The sequence below is a fragment of the Platichthys flesus genome, chromosome 22 (assembly GCF_949316205.1).
Source record: "Platichthys flesus chromosome 22, fPlaFle2.1, whole genome shotgun sequence".
NCBI lineage: Eukaryota > Metazoa > Chordata > Actinopteri > Pleuronectiformes > Pleuronectidae > Platichthys > Platichthys flesus.
Window position 1 is genome coordinate 3,081,854 of NC_084966.1, and position 16,472 is coordinate 3,098,325.

The 16,472-nt window shown below is 45.1% G+C and overlaps 1 protein-coding gene across 8 annotated transcripts in view; it reads left to right on the forward strand.

Moving 5' to 3' along the window:
- Window positions 1–16,472, forward strand: part of dmd (dystrophin) — a 170,507-nt gene continuing 154,035 nt past the window's right edge. For all 8 annotated transcript variants that reach the window (XM_062380432.1, XM_062380428.1, XM_062380431.1 and 5 more), the window contains exon 1: window positions 1–305. In XM_062380432.1, the coding sequence (XP_062236416.1) occupies window positions 224–305 (82 nt within the window). In that variant the 5' untranslated portion in view covers window positions 1–223. The remainder of the gene's footprint in view (window positions 306–16,472) is intronic.

Sequence of the window (16,472 nt, forward strand, 5' to 3'; positions counted from 1 at the left end):
GCCCCAGTGTGACAGCCCGGCCCGTCCTCCTCCTGCTCCTCCTGCTCCTCCTGCTGCTCCTGCCTGCCACCCCGGAGCTCCGTGCCTCTGGCCGTGTGTTGTTGGTCTGCTCTCTGGGTGTCTCCTCGCTCCTGCCGGTGGATCTAACCTGCTTGTTTAGTTCAATCACACACAACTGGTTGTTAACTTTGTTTGTGTCTTTACACCCGGTGCCCTGTCATCGATGGCGGAGGGTGTGCGCCCCGAGGACTACTGCGATGAGCCGGCGGAGGACGACTTTGGGGAGATCATCAAGTGTCGATCTGGTAGGAGATCACAGATTCCCTCTAGTGTGTGTGTGTTGCTGTATATTGATGTGCCCCCCCCCCCCCCCCCCCCCCCAGGCAGACCAGATGCTCGTCTATGTAATATTAAAGACCCTCTGACCTAAAGTGTCCTGCAGAGGATCCAGCCCCTCAGAAACGAGCCCACACTCCATCACTGACTCCATAACTTCCATTTACCATCACAGTTAAAGTCAGGAGATGTCCTCTGTGCCTCCTCTTCCTCTCTCTGGTTGCACCACACCTCCTCCTGGGTACAACCAGGAGGAGGTGTGGTGCAGATGTGATGGAAGAAACTGGTTCAAATCAGAGTTACACACGTGCCTGCATGTGGCAGATGTAATTATGATGATGTGTGATTACAGAGACAGTCTCTGAAGCCACATGGCTCCATTTCCAGTGCTTATAATGAAGTGAACAGGTACATGCTGTAGATCTGATAAAGAACACTGCTGTGTGTGTGTGTGTGTATGTGTGTGTGTGTGTGTGTGTGTGGTTGTGTGAGTGTGCGTGTGTGTGAGTGTTATTCCTCCAGTTGATTGGATGAGCTGTTTTTCATGTGGTCTGTGTGCAGTCTACTCTGAGACGTTGTCATATTACTGGTGATTGCGGTGGAGGATTTAAAGTGGGTGTGCCTGGACACTTTGTTTCCTCTCACTGCTGCTGGTCCTTGTGTTTCTGAATAGCAGGACCACATTTCACCTGAAACAACCTCTTTCCTCTAGTTGCAAAGACAATACTTTGTCTTTATTGCATTTTCAAACCTTAAAATTTAAAAATGTCTAAATCACAATTCTCTACCACTTATGTTGAATAAAGGCAAAAAGTTGTTATAGTAATTTGCAGCCGTGCCATGATGCTGTGGTGCACTTTGTAAAAACTTGCAACACTTGATAATTTACTATCAGATTCAACTTGGACAACATGTACTACATTTTATATTTCTGTCAGGTTCACAAAAGAAACTGTGAGTAAAGTAAAGTAAAGTATTATAATATTAAATAGCCTATTACCCCTGAAATATATTGGGGTATCGGTATAAATTAGTAAAGTAAAGGAAAGCACTGTTCTTTGCTGTAGGTCGGTGTGTTGGACCCACAGCAGATCATGGAAGCATACAACAAGCCCATAAATGCTGCCGCTTCCACCGATGTGATAATCTTGTTTGCTGAGGCTATTTATATCCTGTGAAATTCCACATGGAGCGTGTTTACTTCACGTAAATCCACCTCTTTACTCAAATCCCTGAACTGTCCAGCTCTGGTTCCTCATCATGAATCTTCTGCAGAACAAAATCAGGGCTGGAATGTTTCCGGCCTTACTCGCCACCCCGTGCCCCACCCAGGGCTAAAACCGTCCCTGGTGAAAGTGGTGTCTGTGGGGGGGCCTCGCGGCGCGTTGGGATGAGTCGGAGGCACTGGAGGTTTTATCTCCCGTTATAGCGCTTGTAAATACTGGGTGACCTATAATTGTCCACTGAGTCCAACACAGTGACTGAGACGGACAGGTGGACGGTAGAGTTGACAGAGTCTGGGACAGGTGGAGGTGAATTTCCTCTCGTCCACTTGTCTCTCTGTCTGTGTAAATAACTTGTTCTGTCTCTCTCTCTCTCCCTCTCTCTCTCTCTCTCTCTCTCCCCCTCTCTCTCTCTCTCTCTCTCTCTCTCTCTCTCTCTCTCTCTCTCTCTCTCTCTCTCTCTCTCATCTCCGTGTGTGTGTGTTTTCCCTGTCCTCCCCGGGTACAGCTGGTGGGTCATCTCATGCTGTAAATAGCGGTCAGCTGGCCTGTTGGTCGGCTGCAGCGTGTTGTCACATAGCCTTCTTTGGAGGTCTGCCACCCCCCCCCCTTCCTCTCTATCTTCTCTTTCCATCTCTCACTCCCTTTTTCCTACTCCCCCTCTTCCATTTCTTTCAGTTTTCTCCACGCCCTGTCTCCATCTGTCTTTTTACGTCCCCCTCTTCCTCTGTGTTTCATTCCAAATCCTCTGCTTCTGCTTTGCTCCCGAACAACAGCGTATTTTTCTTCGTTCTTTCAAAGTGAAACTTTGATTTCCTTGTTTCTGTCTCTCTCTCTCTCTCTTTTTAAATGACCTCGTCTCTCTCTCTCTCTCTTTCTCTATCCTTGTCATATTTTACCACCCGGACTGTCTGACAGGAGCTAAATGTAGCTGTCTGTCTCTGTGCTGAAGGCTCCACTGCACATAGTTGACATATATACACATATATACTTTATGATGTCATGTTGCCATGTATCCAGACGTTTGCATTTAAACCACTTCCAATTCATGCACAAAATTTGGAAACAGCCATGTTGATTTTGTTATTTCTGTTTCATTACATGTAAAGTAGTTTAAGAAAATTCCCGTCACAAATAATATCATGAATATTTGTATGCACCAGTGGCCGGAGGCATTTATGTTTTTTGGATTTGTCCATTCTTGTAACACGATATCTCAAGAAACGCCTTGAGGAGGTTTTTTCAAATTTAGTAGAAACTTTCAATGGACTTGACGATGGGCTTAGATTTTGGTGGTTGTAGGTCAAATGTCAAGGTCACAGTTGCCTCTTGAACATGATTTCTCAAGTCTGGCGTTAGGGAATTAATTTGAATGTGTGTGTGTCTGAGGTCTTTTATAAATTGGCTTTAATATTGTTGACATTATCAACATCGACAACCTTTAAGCGGGTGTGTACGGACATCTACAAGTGTGTGTGTATGTGTGTCTGCGGGTGCTACCTTGTGTGCCTTGTTGCCACACTTGGCACGTCCATAACCACCTCGCTATTACCCATCATTCCTTGGCTAGACACAGACCCCTGAATGCTAGTCCTGATTGGAGCAGACAGGCAGGTATAGATTCAGGCGCTGCTGTGGACAGCTGCACCCGAAGGACCCCTCTGAAAAGCAGGGTTTCATATAATTCTTATATTATAATCTTATAGAACATGATAGAAAGCTTATATTGTGTTTTCTATTCTATTTCTATGAACCCATCATCTCTCTTCACGTTTTCTGACTAATCGAGTCACATCATTGGTCACTCAGTGAGTGTTCATCCCTTCCTATTGGCTGTTGCTTTTCCAAACAGATTCGGTGCAAAGTGTTTTTATGTTGTCCTCATGAAGAGCGTCTTGTTTCTGTTTGCTGCTGCTGTGCTCGGTGTCGGGTGTTGTTCCGAGTTAACACCATCTGACAGCGCTGTCAGCAGCCTGGCAGGAGAGCTAAATCTCTGGGGTGTGGTTTGATTTCATAACTGAGACCAAGATGAAGTTATGTCCCTATGAAAAAACAGGAATGAAGGAATCCTCACTGACCCTCCTCGTCTTTTACATTTCATTTCTATCACTCTATCTCCTCCACCACACAAAGCCCTGACACAACACCAGCTACACACTGCACACGTCGCGTTGAAATGAGGAAAATGAAACAATGCTGGGACTAATTTGTCAAGCCTGACTGAGGAACACCATTCGGGAAATTAAATTTCGAAGTCGGTAGAATGCTTCATAAAATAGGAGCGGGCCTAACAGCAGTGAAAATGTAAGCAGGAGTTGTAATAGGAGAGAATGTTGCATGGAGAATCAGTCACAGCTCAGAGGTAAAAGAACCTGGTTTCTATACAGACTGAATATTCAATGAGATGTTACGAAGTTCACAAGCAATAATAGAAACCAGTTTGAATCAACCATAAGATTATTTACACTTAAATCAACATGCATATAATGATAAATAATATGATGTAACATAAAATATCTATTTCATTCATTACAGCTGTATTTTAATGTGCATTCCCAGTAAGAATCTGTAGTCGCTAATCATTGAAAATTAAAAATATGACACACGAGCTGCAATCATTTTAATATATGGCCGACGTTTCGACCACACCTGCTTTCTCAAGGTTGCACCTCAAGCAAGGATAAACTCATCACTCTTCCCCTAGATGTCATTTTACTTTATTTATCCAGGCCTAGAAGAAAACACAATTTAAAAAACCCAAACTCTGGCACCAGTCTCTGAGAACACAACCAAGTAATGACGCCTAAGGACAGAAGATGGCAGCAAAGGCACCTGCTGGCTTTGTAGCTGTTCTCTGAGAGACTTGCTAAGAAGCAGGCGCTGAGGATGGATGTGAGGGAGCCACGGCCGGTTCAGGAGAGGATTGAGTCTGACTGTGTGAGAGAGAGGTGGGTCGATACGAAAGAGAGAGAGAGAGAGAGGACGTATGGGAAAGCAAAACAAGATGGTGAAGGAGAACGATTACTGTTGTTCTCTCATGGGTGGTTGAAGAAAGAGACGGAGACGTGATGGATATGAACATGCTCTGTGTCGGGGGGAGCGCAGGGCTCACTTGTGACCCACATGGAGTTTCTGGGTCACTTCAGATCAGAGGAGGAGGAGGAGGAGGAGGAGGAGGAGGAGGAGGAGGTGGTGGGGGTGGTGGTGGTGTGGGGATGCTTTAATGAGACAGATCCCAGAGGAGCCTCTGCTCAATGACACACTCACACTGGGCTTTGAACCAGAGTTTGAATCCGAGTCCCCGCTCCGTTTGGCTTAAACTCATCAAGCAGTGGATCAATAGATGTAGTTAAATTTAAAAGTGTCAAAGTGATATAAGTTAGTCTTTAATACAAAGAAAGACGAGCGGTATCTCTGATTATAGTTCTCAGGTTATCTACGTCTTTGTGAGGAGTAACTTTTGTTTTAGACCTCGTATTGATTTCGGATCATTCTTCCTCTGGGACGCAACTAATGTCCTTATCACCAAAAGCTTGTGAATGACTCCTCTTCTTCATCCTGAGATATTTATATTTACACCATCGGTAAGAGGGGGGTGAAGGTAATGTAATGAAAAATAAGAGCGACCAGAAAATGTAGACAAGACACAGCAGTAGGGTCGATACTGTTTGCATGAGAGAAGCTTTTCCACATTTTCAAGCCACAGGAGTAAAAAAAAAGTGTCATTTCCTTAAAGCCTGAAAGAAATAAAGTGTAGCAGGTTTCTGGGAGCAGCCTCTTCAGACTGTGCACGCTGCCTGGAAATAACAAGCTAACTCATATAAATGATAGAAAGAGGCAGGAGATCGGAAAGATGCAGGAAAGAAGGAGTGGAGGTGTAAACTGATATCTCCTCCCATCTGCTTTCTCCTTTTCCATACTTCAACATTTGACTCAAAACCTGCAGCAACGAATTTAAAAAGCCTTGGCGTCTCACAGAATATTGTGAGATAGTTGTGTTTGTGTGTGTGCATATGAAGGTGATAGTGTAAGGTTTTTTAATATGGCCTCCGTGGTGCATGAAAAAAAATGGTTACCCTCATGTTTGAGATGCTGGAACCAGTCACCCGACCTCTGCTCTCCTCTTATCACGTTTTCATCTCTCGCTCCTCTTCACCTTCTTCCTCCACAGGTTTCCACATCTCATTTCCTATTCCTTTCTCGAATCCAGACTCCTGCCTCTGTCCTCGTCTCGCCAGGTCTCCACTCCTCTCCTCCTCGCCCCTCATCTCATATCTTCCTTCCCTCTCTCACTCCCTGCATCCCATCTCCTCCTCTCGCCCTTCTCCCCCTTTCCTCATCTTCTCTCTCATTTTCACTCCCGGCTCATTTTCGCACCTTGTCTCTCCTCCTCCCTCGTTCCTTTACTCCGTGCATCCTTCTCCCATCACTGGGCCTGACAAACTCTGAATTTCACAAACATCTATTCACTCCACATGTGAAATCCTTGAGCCATACTGAAATGCTTCACTTTTCTTCTTACTTTTTTCCCTGTCCTCTTTCCTCCATCTCTTATTTACACTCTTTCCAGCTGCCTTCTCTTCGTTCCATCTCTCCCCTCTCAGCCTTCGCTCTCCAGTTGTTGTCTGGGTCAGGGAGGTTTTTCTTCCTCATCCTTTTCTATTTGTGTGGCGGCAGCATAAGGATGCGCCGACAGGGTTTCAATGGAGAAAATCTGTCAAATAACATTGTCAGGGTTTGTGGCATATGGATTTTCCTTTTCAGCCGACATGACGGACAGGTCGCTGAGGCTGCAGCGGTCCATTGTGTGTCCACGGCTGCAGCTGCTGACTGGAATTGTCAGAGCCCTTTGAAAGCCTCTTCAGGCTGGGAAACGTGTCTCCTGAATGGGACTTATTCTCCAGGAGTCTTTTGATGAAACCTTTAGCCACCAGGAATTCTGGCTTCAGCTGCTGGGTATAGCAAGGCTTTTAAGGGCTTCATCAGAGAGGTGGGTTGCAGGTTTGAAAACCGTACACACAGAAATGTGTTAGCAATGGCTCTCTGCCATCCTGTCCAGACCCGGATAAAGAGAAGAGAGTGTATGAAGGTGTCTTAGTATGAGCTCACCGAGTACAGTTATTTCTTGGGTTATAAATCTACGGCCTCCACGATTCAGTTTCAGGTCAGCACTTTTAAATCTGAGAGTGTGTCTCCACCTCCCTCCATCTCCCTCCATCTCTCTCCATCTCCTCTCCATCTCTCTCCATCTCTCTCCATCTCCTCTCCATCTCTCTCCATCTCTCTCCATCTCTCTCCATCTCCTCTCCATCTCCTCTCCATCTCTCTCCATCTCTCTCCATCTCTCTCCATCTCTCTCCACCTCTCTCCATCTCTCTCCATCTCTCTCCACCTCTCTCCATCTCTCTCCATCTCCTCTCCATCTCCTCTCCATCTCTCTCCATCTCTCTCCATCTCTCTCCATCTCTCTCCACCTCTCTCCATCTCTCTCCATCTCCTCTCCATCTCCTCTCCATCTCTCTCCATCTCTCTCCACCTCTCTCCGTCTTCTCCCCTCTTGTCGTGCCGTCTGTCTTTCCACTGTTTTGTGATTTTTGTTGCATGCTTCTCGTATTTACTTACACCTCCTCTGACAAACACACACACTCACGCTTGTGGGAAACACACTCCTCTCTTGTTTTTCAGAACTGATACTGAAGGCCTTATGTTTTTGGCCTTGGCTAAATATTTAATTCACCAATTATGACTTAATACACTTAATACCCTTCATTAAATGAATTTAAAGTCTCCTCTGTTTGCAGTTAATTATATGAGTTTGGACCAGCGGTGGGGATGCTTCGTTACAAAGCTCCTGAATGTTAGAGATGATTTAAATAGATTGGGGAAGAAGAGGCTGAATGAAAGAACAAATTCTGGAGAGATACACAGAGACAGATGGTCTGAGGGCCGATGGGGGCCACTTTAGGTTGAAAGGTTGAATGGATGATAGCAAAGAGGAAAAGATGGAGGGAGAAAGCACACACACACACACACACACACACTAACACACACACACACACATACACACACACACACAGGGGCCAGAGGTTTGAGAGAGTGAGTCGCAGGAGGATTTTAGATGAAAGATGAACTGGAGAGGTTGAAAGAGCAGAAAGAGGAGAGATGTGCACAAACCAGTTTTTCTCTAAGCCTTTTGGATGTGGGGCTGGTGAGGTGCTGAGGTCTGGAGGCCTCAAGGAATACCACATGGAGGAAGAGGGGAGAGAAAGAAAGATTGAACAGGGAGGGAAAAGAATGAAAGGATTTTTGAAGGTTGTGTTTCTTGTATTTCAGAACCAGTGTGGGTCTGCAGGATGTGTTGTGGGTCTCTTAGCTTGTTGGGGGTCTGACTCCACACATGTGGACCCCTGTGAGGCCTGTTGCTCTCCTGTCTGCTCCTCCTTTAAAGCGATAACTGCTGATGGAGACTTTGACAGGACATGGATGGTTTTTCAGTAAAACAGCGAGGACATTGAATCTAGAAGTATTGTATAATATATATATTCTCCATAGCTGGAAAAAGTCGCAAATTAAATCTGCTATCTTCACGTATCATTCACGGCTGAATGTTTATTAGACAGGGTGTTGAACTTTCCTCCGACCTGGTGCGAGAGCAGCGGGATGTCGAGCTGAAAGCCTAATCTCGTGTTGACTGTGTTTCTTCTTTTTAACGCTGTTTGTTGCAGCTGTTTCTCGGGGGATAACCAGCGCCTCCCTCAAGCATGGACTTAATGTGGCTGAGTTTCATTTAGGGGCTGCAGGGTGTCTCGTGGATCAGTGCTGCAACTGTGCCTCCAATTTCAACACCCACTGAACGATCCAGCCCTCTCCGTCCCAGCTGTATCTTTTCCCTGTCATTCTCTAATTTCTATTTACAGTCTCTGCCTTTAGCTGACGCAACCGGAGCAACTGGCTGAATGTTACAGTAGATTGGGCGTCAGTTCCCATCATCAGCATTACACGCTCCCTGTACGTGGCGTCCAAGGATCAGAGCCCTGATGACGTACCGGGGGACACAGAAGAGGGAAATGCTGGTTAAGGAAATGAAGAAAGGAATGCTTTTTGAATTAATAGAGAGGAGCTGTGTTTCAGTCTTCCTCAAAAAGTTTACGGCCACAGGTCTGATCACAGCAGCATCACAAGTTTTGCAGCCATTTCAATTTGAAATCCTGGACCTGGATTAAAAAAAATATAACTCTAAAAACATGCCCGTGGCAGTACAGCGAGTTTACTGTTTTATCTGGGTTAAGCTAATATACCTTAAAGATGTGATATCTGATCGGTACACAGATTTGTGTACCCCTGATACACACTTAAAGGTCCAAACCCGGTGTTTATACACAAACGGGGGGGAACAAATCATCCTCGCACTCGAACTTGTGTTTTTCGAGAAAAAGAAACAAGGTAGAATCTAAGCTGTCTAGGGATCTGTTTAAGAATGATGAAGACAAAAAAGAAGAGAACGGGTTGACATGCAGATGAAAGAGCGAGGGATGAGAGACACAGGGAGAGAAGGTGGGAGTGCTGGGGAGGAGAGGGACAGGACTGTGATTGCAGTTAATTGCTGTTCACATCCAGGGCGGTTCTAATCACTCCAAGGCTCTGTGCATGTGTGGCTCTACATGTGTGTGTTTGTGTGTGTGTGTGTGCAGTCTATGCTAATTCCTCCCCAGCCTCTGGGTATAGCCCTGAGCTCAGTGAGGCAGCGGCTTGGTCGTGCTTTAGCCTTGGTTTATAATTAGCAAATAGATTATATTCTCGAACCTCCGCTGCACCATCCACACCCACCCAGTCAGACAGAGACCCCTCTTCAGCTTTCACAAGACGGAGCAGAGAGACAGGGAGTTGTGTTGCTCAGGGATTGATTGTGTTGCAGTCAGCGACTTGGCTCCGACTCCAGAGGGACGACACGACAGCTCCCAAAAGTGAAGCCAAAGCGTTTTTTAACTCGAGCACAGTGTTTGTCCATAACTGAGACTTGTTCTCTGTCTGAAAACGTTTGATTGCTTCGAGGGTGAGTTGCTTCCCCGAGAGGAAACGTTTCAGTATCTCAGGCTCTGGAGTCACGACCTGGATATAAACAGGCAGATCATATCTGTAAAATATAGTTTTTCAAATATTTATCGGCCACAGCTGTTGTTTGAATTGCAGGTTGACATCAGATTTTGATTATACCTAAGTATCTATAAAGCCTTTCTGAGGCTGCAGTGTTTAAAAGTGAAACAACAGGTGACGCTGCTTCCCTTTACCCCTTGCAAGCGTTCAAATGGCTTTTTAATGGACCTCGAAGCCACCTGTGCACATCGACTATAAAGTAAACCTTAGTAAACACTGGAGGGAAGAGATTTACTGGAGTGCGATACAGTCACAGGGCCGGAGGCGGGGGTTGTTTCCAGCGAGACTCGTTTCCAGGAACAATCGGAGCCGCTCGTCTCTTTCGGATCCTGACGTACAGTTTAGGGAATGCAGCGTGAGAGCGAGTGCACCTAAAGGCTCTGTGATAACTGAGCGGCGTCTCTCTGAGACATTCGCCATCTGGTGTGCTCTGTCACTCCCTTCTGATGATGGTTATGAGCTGGATGCATCTGAGGGAGAGGCCTCGGATAGGAAGCTGAAAAGCAGCCGCCGCATGTTTTTAACGAGGCGGCTTCGACATCAATCAACATTTTAAGGCGTAACCTGTCAAAATTAGGAAATGCATCAGTTTGGTTGAAATGTGTTTCTATCAGTGATCATTTATATGTCGCTGCAGGGTTGATTGAGATAATTGGAGACTTTCCAGTTCAAGTGGTGGTTGACCTGCTTAGTTTGCTGTGTTTGATTTAATTTGACAAAGTGCAGATCAATGAGAATTCGGTCTTGAAGCTCCAGTCTCACATGGCTGGTGATGGTTTGTTAGTCCACATGTTCACACACCTTTGAGCTGCAATTAAACCCAGGAAGGGGTTCCTGCACTTGATGCATCAGTTTCTCTTTTTCGACGTGAGCGGTTATGTTGTTCTCGGACACGAGGCTGCACAGAGGGGGCAGGAAACCGAACAACCTTTTCAGCCCAGCGCTGGAAACCAGGTGTTTGGAATGTAGAGTTTTTAATGGAAAATCTTGCCTTCAGCGTGTGGCCAACAGACGCCAGTTCAGCCTGTAATTCTAGGATTAATTCCAGGGATCAAGTTGGGATCAGTGTTGCTTGATTTGCTTGGAGCGCAGAAATTTGTCTCTGTGTCATCGCTGCCAAAACTGACCCACGACAAGTTCCAGAGACTCGGCTGAATAACAATATCTTTCTCTGTGTTTTCTAGTATGACAAGTTCAGTTGTAAGTCAAAACTCCATGTGAGATCAAACGTTGTTGCTTAGTACAAATGTATACAATCCTGAGCCAGACAGTAAATACATGTATTTCCTAAATGTTCTACTCTTCATTTAAAGCAGTCACATCACTATTACATTAATGAGAGCTGTGTTCAGCTCCCCTGTTTTCCAGCAGTGATGGATGTTTTCTTGTTGTTGTGTGTCCCTGATTAATGCCAGACTTAAATCCCTCTGCTTAATCAGCCACGGTGGCAGGCACTTTTCACAAGATAAAGGGTTTCTAAATATGAGACAGTTTAATTAGCCTCCAGGTTGTTTGAATTCCATCGCTCGCCTTCGGAGAATAATTCTAATCCACTTTCGTTGTTTGGTCTTTGGGAGAAAATGTTAAAGGAGTTTTTGTGTATTAAACAAAAGAAACTCACTGTTTCAGAACGTTTAGGAACAGGAGCAGCATAAGATTCAAAACAATTGTAGGCCTGCATTATAATTGATTTGTTCAGGAAACAATTCACAAAGGCTTTTGTGGATTTATAGATGATCTATTTAAACTAAAAGGTGAAAAAGCAACAATAATAGTTTAATTATCATTAGAAAAACACATTTTCAGATCTTTTTCAGGAGTTGGTGAGATAGTTGCTGTCTGACACCCTCCCTCGTTTACTCATTTACTACTACATGTTCAATATAACACGTGTGCACTGAAGGCAGTACATGTTCTAGACCTTCTTATCAGTGTCATTGTGTGTCATCATTAACTGATGCTGTGGCAGGTACCCTTTCTTTTGGTCTCTATGCATAGTGTCACTTTTATAGTCTGAATCCAGACAGTCCAATAAAAGGTCAGACAGTGAGTAAAGTTAATGACACAGAAAGTTGTGGTTGATTTCACGCTGCCACTGAATGTGATCCGTGTTCTGAGCAGGCTCTTGTCACAGCAGGTGTTTTGAAAAGAATATCAGAGCTGAGGAACTATGTGTTTTTAATTCCACTTACTGAGCTGCCTAGAAACATGCACAACACAATCCATCCCTGATATGTGACATGCTGATAGTTGGAATTGAAAATGAGTTTGATTAAACCACACTTCTCCGTGTTGCTGCTGTGCACACATTACAGGCAGTGCCCACATCCTCCTCACATTTCAACCATATTCAACCATATTCATTAGCAAACCCCAGGCAAAGAAACGTCTTCATTCTCACTCCCACAAATGGCTCTAGTCAGTATCCAGGTACAGGTTAATAAAACTAATTAAATCACAGAGGAAGATTGCTGCTGGACTGATAATAAAGCGTCCAATTATCACACAGTGAGTAAATATTCTCTCAATGATCCCTCAGACATACAAAACTGTGGAAGTTATTACAGTGGAATTTACTTGACTCCAGGCCGTCTCATGAATATCTGACGTATCTGAGGTTAATTGCTCGCCCACCTGTGTGAAGCTCGCCCGGCGATTTTTGAGTGAATAAGCTTTTAATAGGTAAACAAAATCCACAATTGAATTACCCGTAGGATTATTTCACTCGGTGCCGGGTTATAAAAGTCTGTAATAAGTAAACAAATGGAGCGATTGGATTACCTCCCTGGCTGCCTGACTCGGGGCAGCAGTATGAGTGGATTCAAACAGGCTCGCGCTTTATTTGGTTGATCAAAGTGGGAACTTCTCAGAGCTGACACTGATCTGAACTCCCCGGGCTTGTTAGTTTAATGAAACATCAGTTGAGTAGATTACCGAAGCCTTACGCTGCATCTACAGTAATCTCTCCCTTTATTCCTCTCCTCCTCGCAGCACACGCACTCACAAGCATGAACTCACACATGCAGACACACACACAAGCTCAAGTTGACTGTTTATCGTGCAGCCAGGAATAAAGAGGCAGTAAAGTGTATTTTTAACCATTTGTGAATGTGTGTGTTCCTCTGTCTGTCTCTGTGTGTGCAGTGTCATTGGAGCAGTGCTCGTTAAGCTAATGGCTCCGCCCTCGGGATCGCTCTCTGTGGGAAACATTCACATTTATCACCACTGGCAGAGCAACAAACAGATGCCATGGTAACTGTAGCTGGGTTATACAGTACAGTAGGTGCTGAGGTCCTTGGCAACCCAGGCGCTTCCCCCAAAACTCCCAGTGAGCCTGAAGGCAGCTGGAGCCGACACATGGCTGCAGCGCTACACACATGCCCTGCAAGCCCTGTGTGGGTTCCGAGGGGCAGCGAGTGCTTGAGTGTGTGTGTGTGTGTGATAAAGGGAGCATCAGGTCCCGGCTCACAGTATCTGCTCCCACTGTTCAACCCTTGTATCTAACAATCAACCGTTTAGGCCTCGATGAGGGAAATTGAAATTGATGCCTGCAGCATCTTTGTGTCTGCTGCAGCCTCTGTTGGAACAGTGAAGAGAATTTAAGGCAGAGCAGGGAAGAGATAGTGGAATAATTGATGTTAATGAAAAGTATACAGTCAGAAAGTGTAAGTGTTGCAGAGACTTGAAGAGACGATGTGCGGGTTGAGATCTTAAACGTCATTCTGAGGAGCATTCTGAGGTTTTTCTCATACATAAGCCAGAGGTGTCCTCGTTCATGGTCCCCACAGCCGAATCTGCGTCTTCTTGCCACTGGAGATGAAGGACATGATATGGGAGAGAGGGAAATGGAATTCTTCTGAATGACAGGGGGTCGTGGTGCACTTTTCTGCTCCTTACGGTTTTTATTGATCGCGATGAGCTCACAAAAAAAGGTCAAAGCAGCTGAACCTCATAAAATGAATAATGAGAGAGAGGAGGCGTCTAATAATGTGAATGGAAATAGTTTCTCTGCATCTACTCAATAGTTCCTGCAGCACCAAAATTCAACAAGTGCTATTTTAAATCCTTTTACTCTGTGTCGTAGTTTGTACAGATTCTTTTTTTGATATTTGATGGATTTAAATTTTGCAAAGAAAGAGGAAAAAGAAGAATCGGGCTGCAGCCATTAGATTCCTGTGGAGACATGTTTCAAATAGCCCATGAGTGTCGGCCAATTATCGTGGATCAGTATCGTGTGGACTTCACAGGATCCAGCCACTGAATTTGAGGAATGTGGAGACAGGAAGTGGTATTTTTGAAATCAGTCGGGCGAGACCACAGGGATATCTTGATTTAAGAGGTGTAAACAGGAAGAAGCATGGGACAGGAGTCTTGTCCTCTTTCACTTTCTTCTTTTATCAGTCTGGAAACATTCGAATCGGCAGGAGAAGCAGTGTTGTGCGTTTATTAGCAAAATAAATGATCTGATGTTACTCAGAAATAAGAGAAAATAATCAGGATCTTTCTGCTAGTCTCCATGTTCGGTGCCTTCAGGGTTAAGAGACCTCCTGATGGTGAGCTTGAATATTTTCTAAAATGAATTCCCTCTAAGTACGGTTTAATCAAGAAAGGTGGTAATTAAGAGTTCGGTATGGAAGCACACTCTGATGCCTGTGCACACAAACACACACAAACACACACAGACACTTTCGACACATTCCTATACATACACTCGAGAGAGCAGTCTCCTTAATGGCCCCGCTCTCAAGTCCCCAACTGCGATAAGTGAATTTTAATTAAGAGAATATTGAGAATTGTAATAAATTATTTTAATGACCTGCAAATGGTTGTGCCTCTCCATGGAGAGAGAGAGAGAGAGAGAGAGAGGACCCACACCAGTGGTTTCACCGCCGGACAGGAGGGGAATGTGTATCGCTGCTGTCAGGGCCAAATTACACAAATCACTCTGCTCCTCTGTAGTAACTGACCGCTGGCCAACGTTTTATTTTCTGTTATATTTATTTACAGCTCACTCAGCACAGAATGACTCAATCTTGCTTTAAATGTTATGAATAATCTTCATAATCTTATTTCCTTCTTTATTGTTTTCCTTCAACCCTTTCTGGTGTTTTCTTGTTTCAAGTGCTTAGTGGGGACTATTTACATATAATGTGCAGTAAATAATTTAATGTTCTTGTCTGTGTAGCAAGTGCATGTGTGTAGTGCGCGTGTGTGTCTGTGTGTGTACTCGCGTCAGCTTGGCGGCAGATTGCAGTGATTTCCAGCCAGCTGGTCCGGCTGTGTTCCTATCTGTCACCCCCGCCAACACACACACACATACACACACTACCACACACACACAGGGGGGTCATTGTCAAACCAATCAAAACCCCTTAACGAGGTCCCTCAGCCAATGAGCAGGCGGGATCCCTGCCATTTCCTGCCCTGGCTGAGTAATAGCTACGCTTAATGGCGCTCGTGATCGCTGTAAATAAAGGCATATGTTTGTGAGCTGACGCCAGTTCCACGGTTGTGTGTCACGCAGGCAGACTCACTCGGGCTGCTGGGAATGATGCACTGTGCTGCAGGAATTAATTTCGCTCTTTCAGGCTTGGCAGCCGGGAAGCTGGCAGCAGCAAGCACGCCCCGAACGCATTGTGCTATCCCCAAGTCTGCTGAGGGATAATTAGAACACTGAGTCGGGGACAAGACTTCAGGACAGAAGAAACAATAAGAGCCTGGACATCGCTGGACACACGTTGTGACCAGAATCTGTTACTCAAAGCCTCCAGCCAGTCAGGATGTGACCACATGGAGGCCTGACCACGGGAGGATTTCATCACAGACGGTCCAGAGCAGGGTCTGCAGCGACCCCGGAGCAATTTGGGGCTCATCTCTTCGCTGCAGGGCTGTTGAACAGTCGTGTTGGCCACGGCAGATGAAAAACCAGACGTTCCCCAGATCACAGCTGGAAACACAATCTGCAGGCAGAGCTGGAGATCAGTCCAGCTGCCCTCCGGTTATTGGTAATCGTCTCCACTTTGGGGGCTGACCCGGCTCCTGGAGGATGCTGAAACCAAACTGCGTGTTTCTAGCTTCCTGTCGCTCATCACTTTGTGTCATGAGAAGCAGAGCAACCGTATGAGCACCCAGAATATGAATGACAGCCATGCTTATTGATATAATTAAGAAATCAGTCCTCCTGCGGTCTGGAATGATCTGTGTGGAGATCCCAGGTCGACAGGGTTACTCACAGTTACCTCTGGAGATTTTCTGGAACTTTTCTAACCTTATAATTTCCTGCTTGTAACCGTATAATTACCTGAGATCCTGATGCTCTGTCCTCTCTGTCCTCTCTGTCAGTCCCAGGCTCAGGTTTGCTTGAGATTAACAATTGAAGAGATTAATTCTCTCAGGATTATATATCTGGATTTACCTGTACCTTTGTGGTGACAATTCATCCAACAGATAATTCAGATAATTCAGTCCAGCAGACGATGCTTTCCCTGGAGCCACGCTGTTGGAGTGGCTATTAATAAAATGGACTGATTTTAAAATAATCTGTTCCTTTGAATGTGACGTTTAAAGTAAGAATAAGAAGCACTTCATTTATTTTTGAGACTCCTGTACCTATTATGGGATGAGTTCAGCTTGCTGATGTTAATTAAAAGGCCCTAAATAACATTAAGCATCCTTTATATTAAACCGTGAGTAAATTCCTCTCTTTTAATTAGTATTCCCTTGAATGTCTGACACTTCTGCGGAGCTGCCAGCTTTATT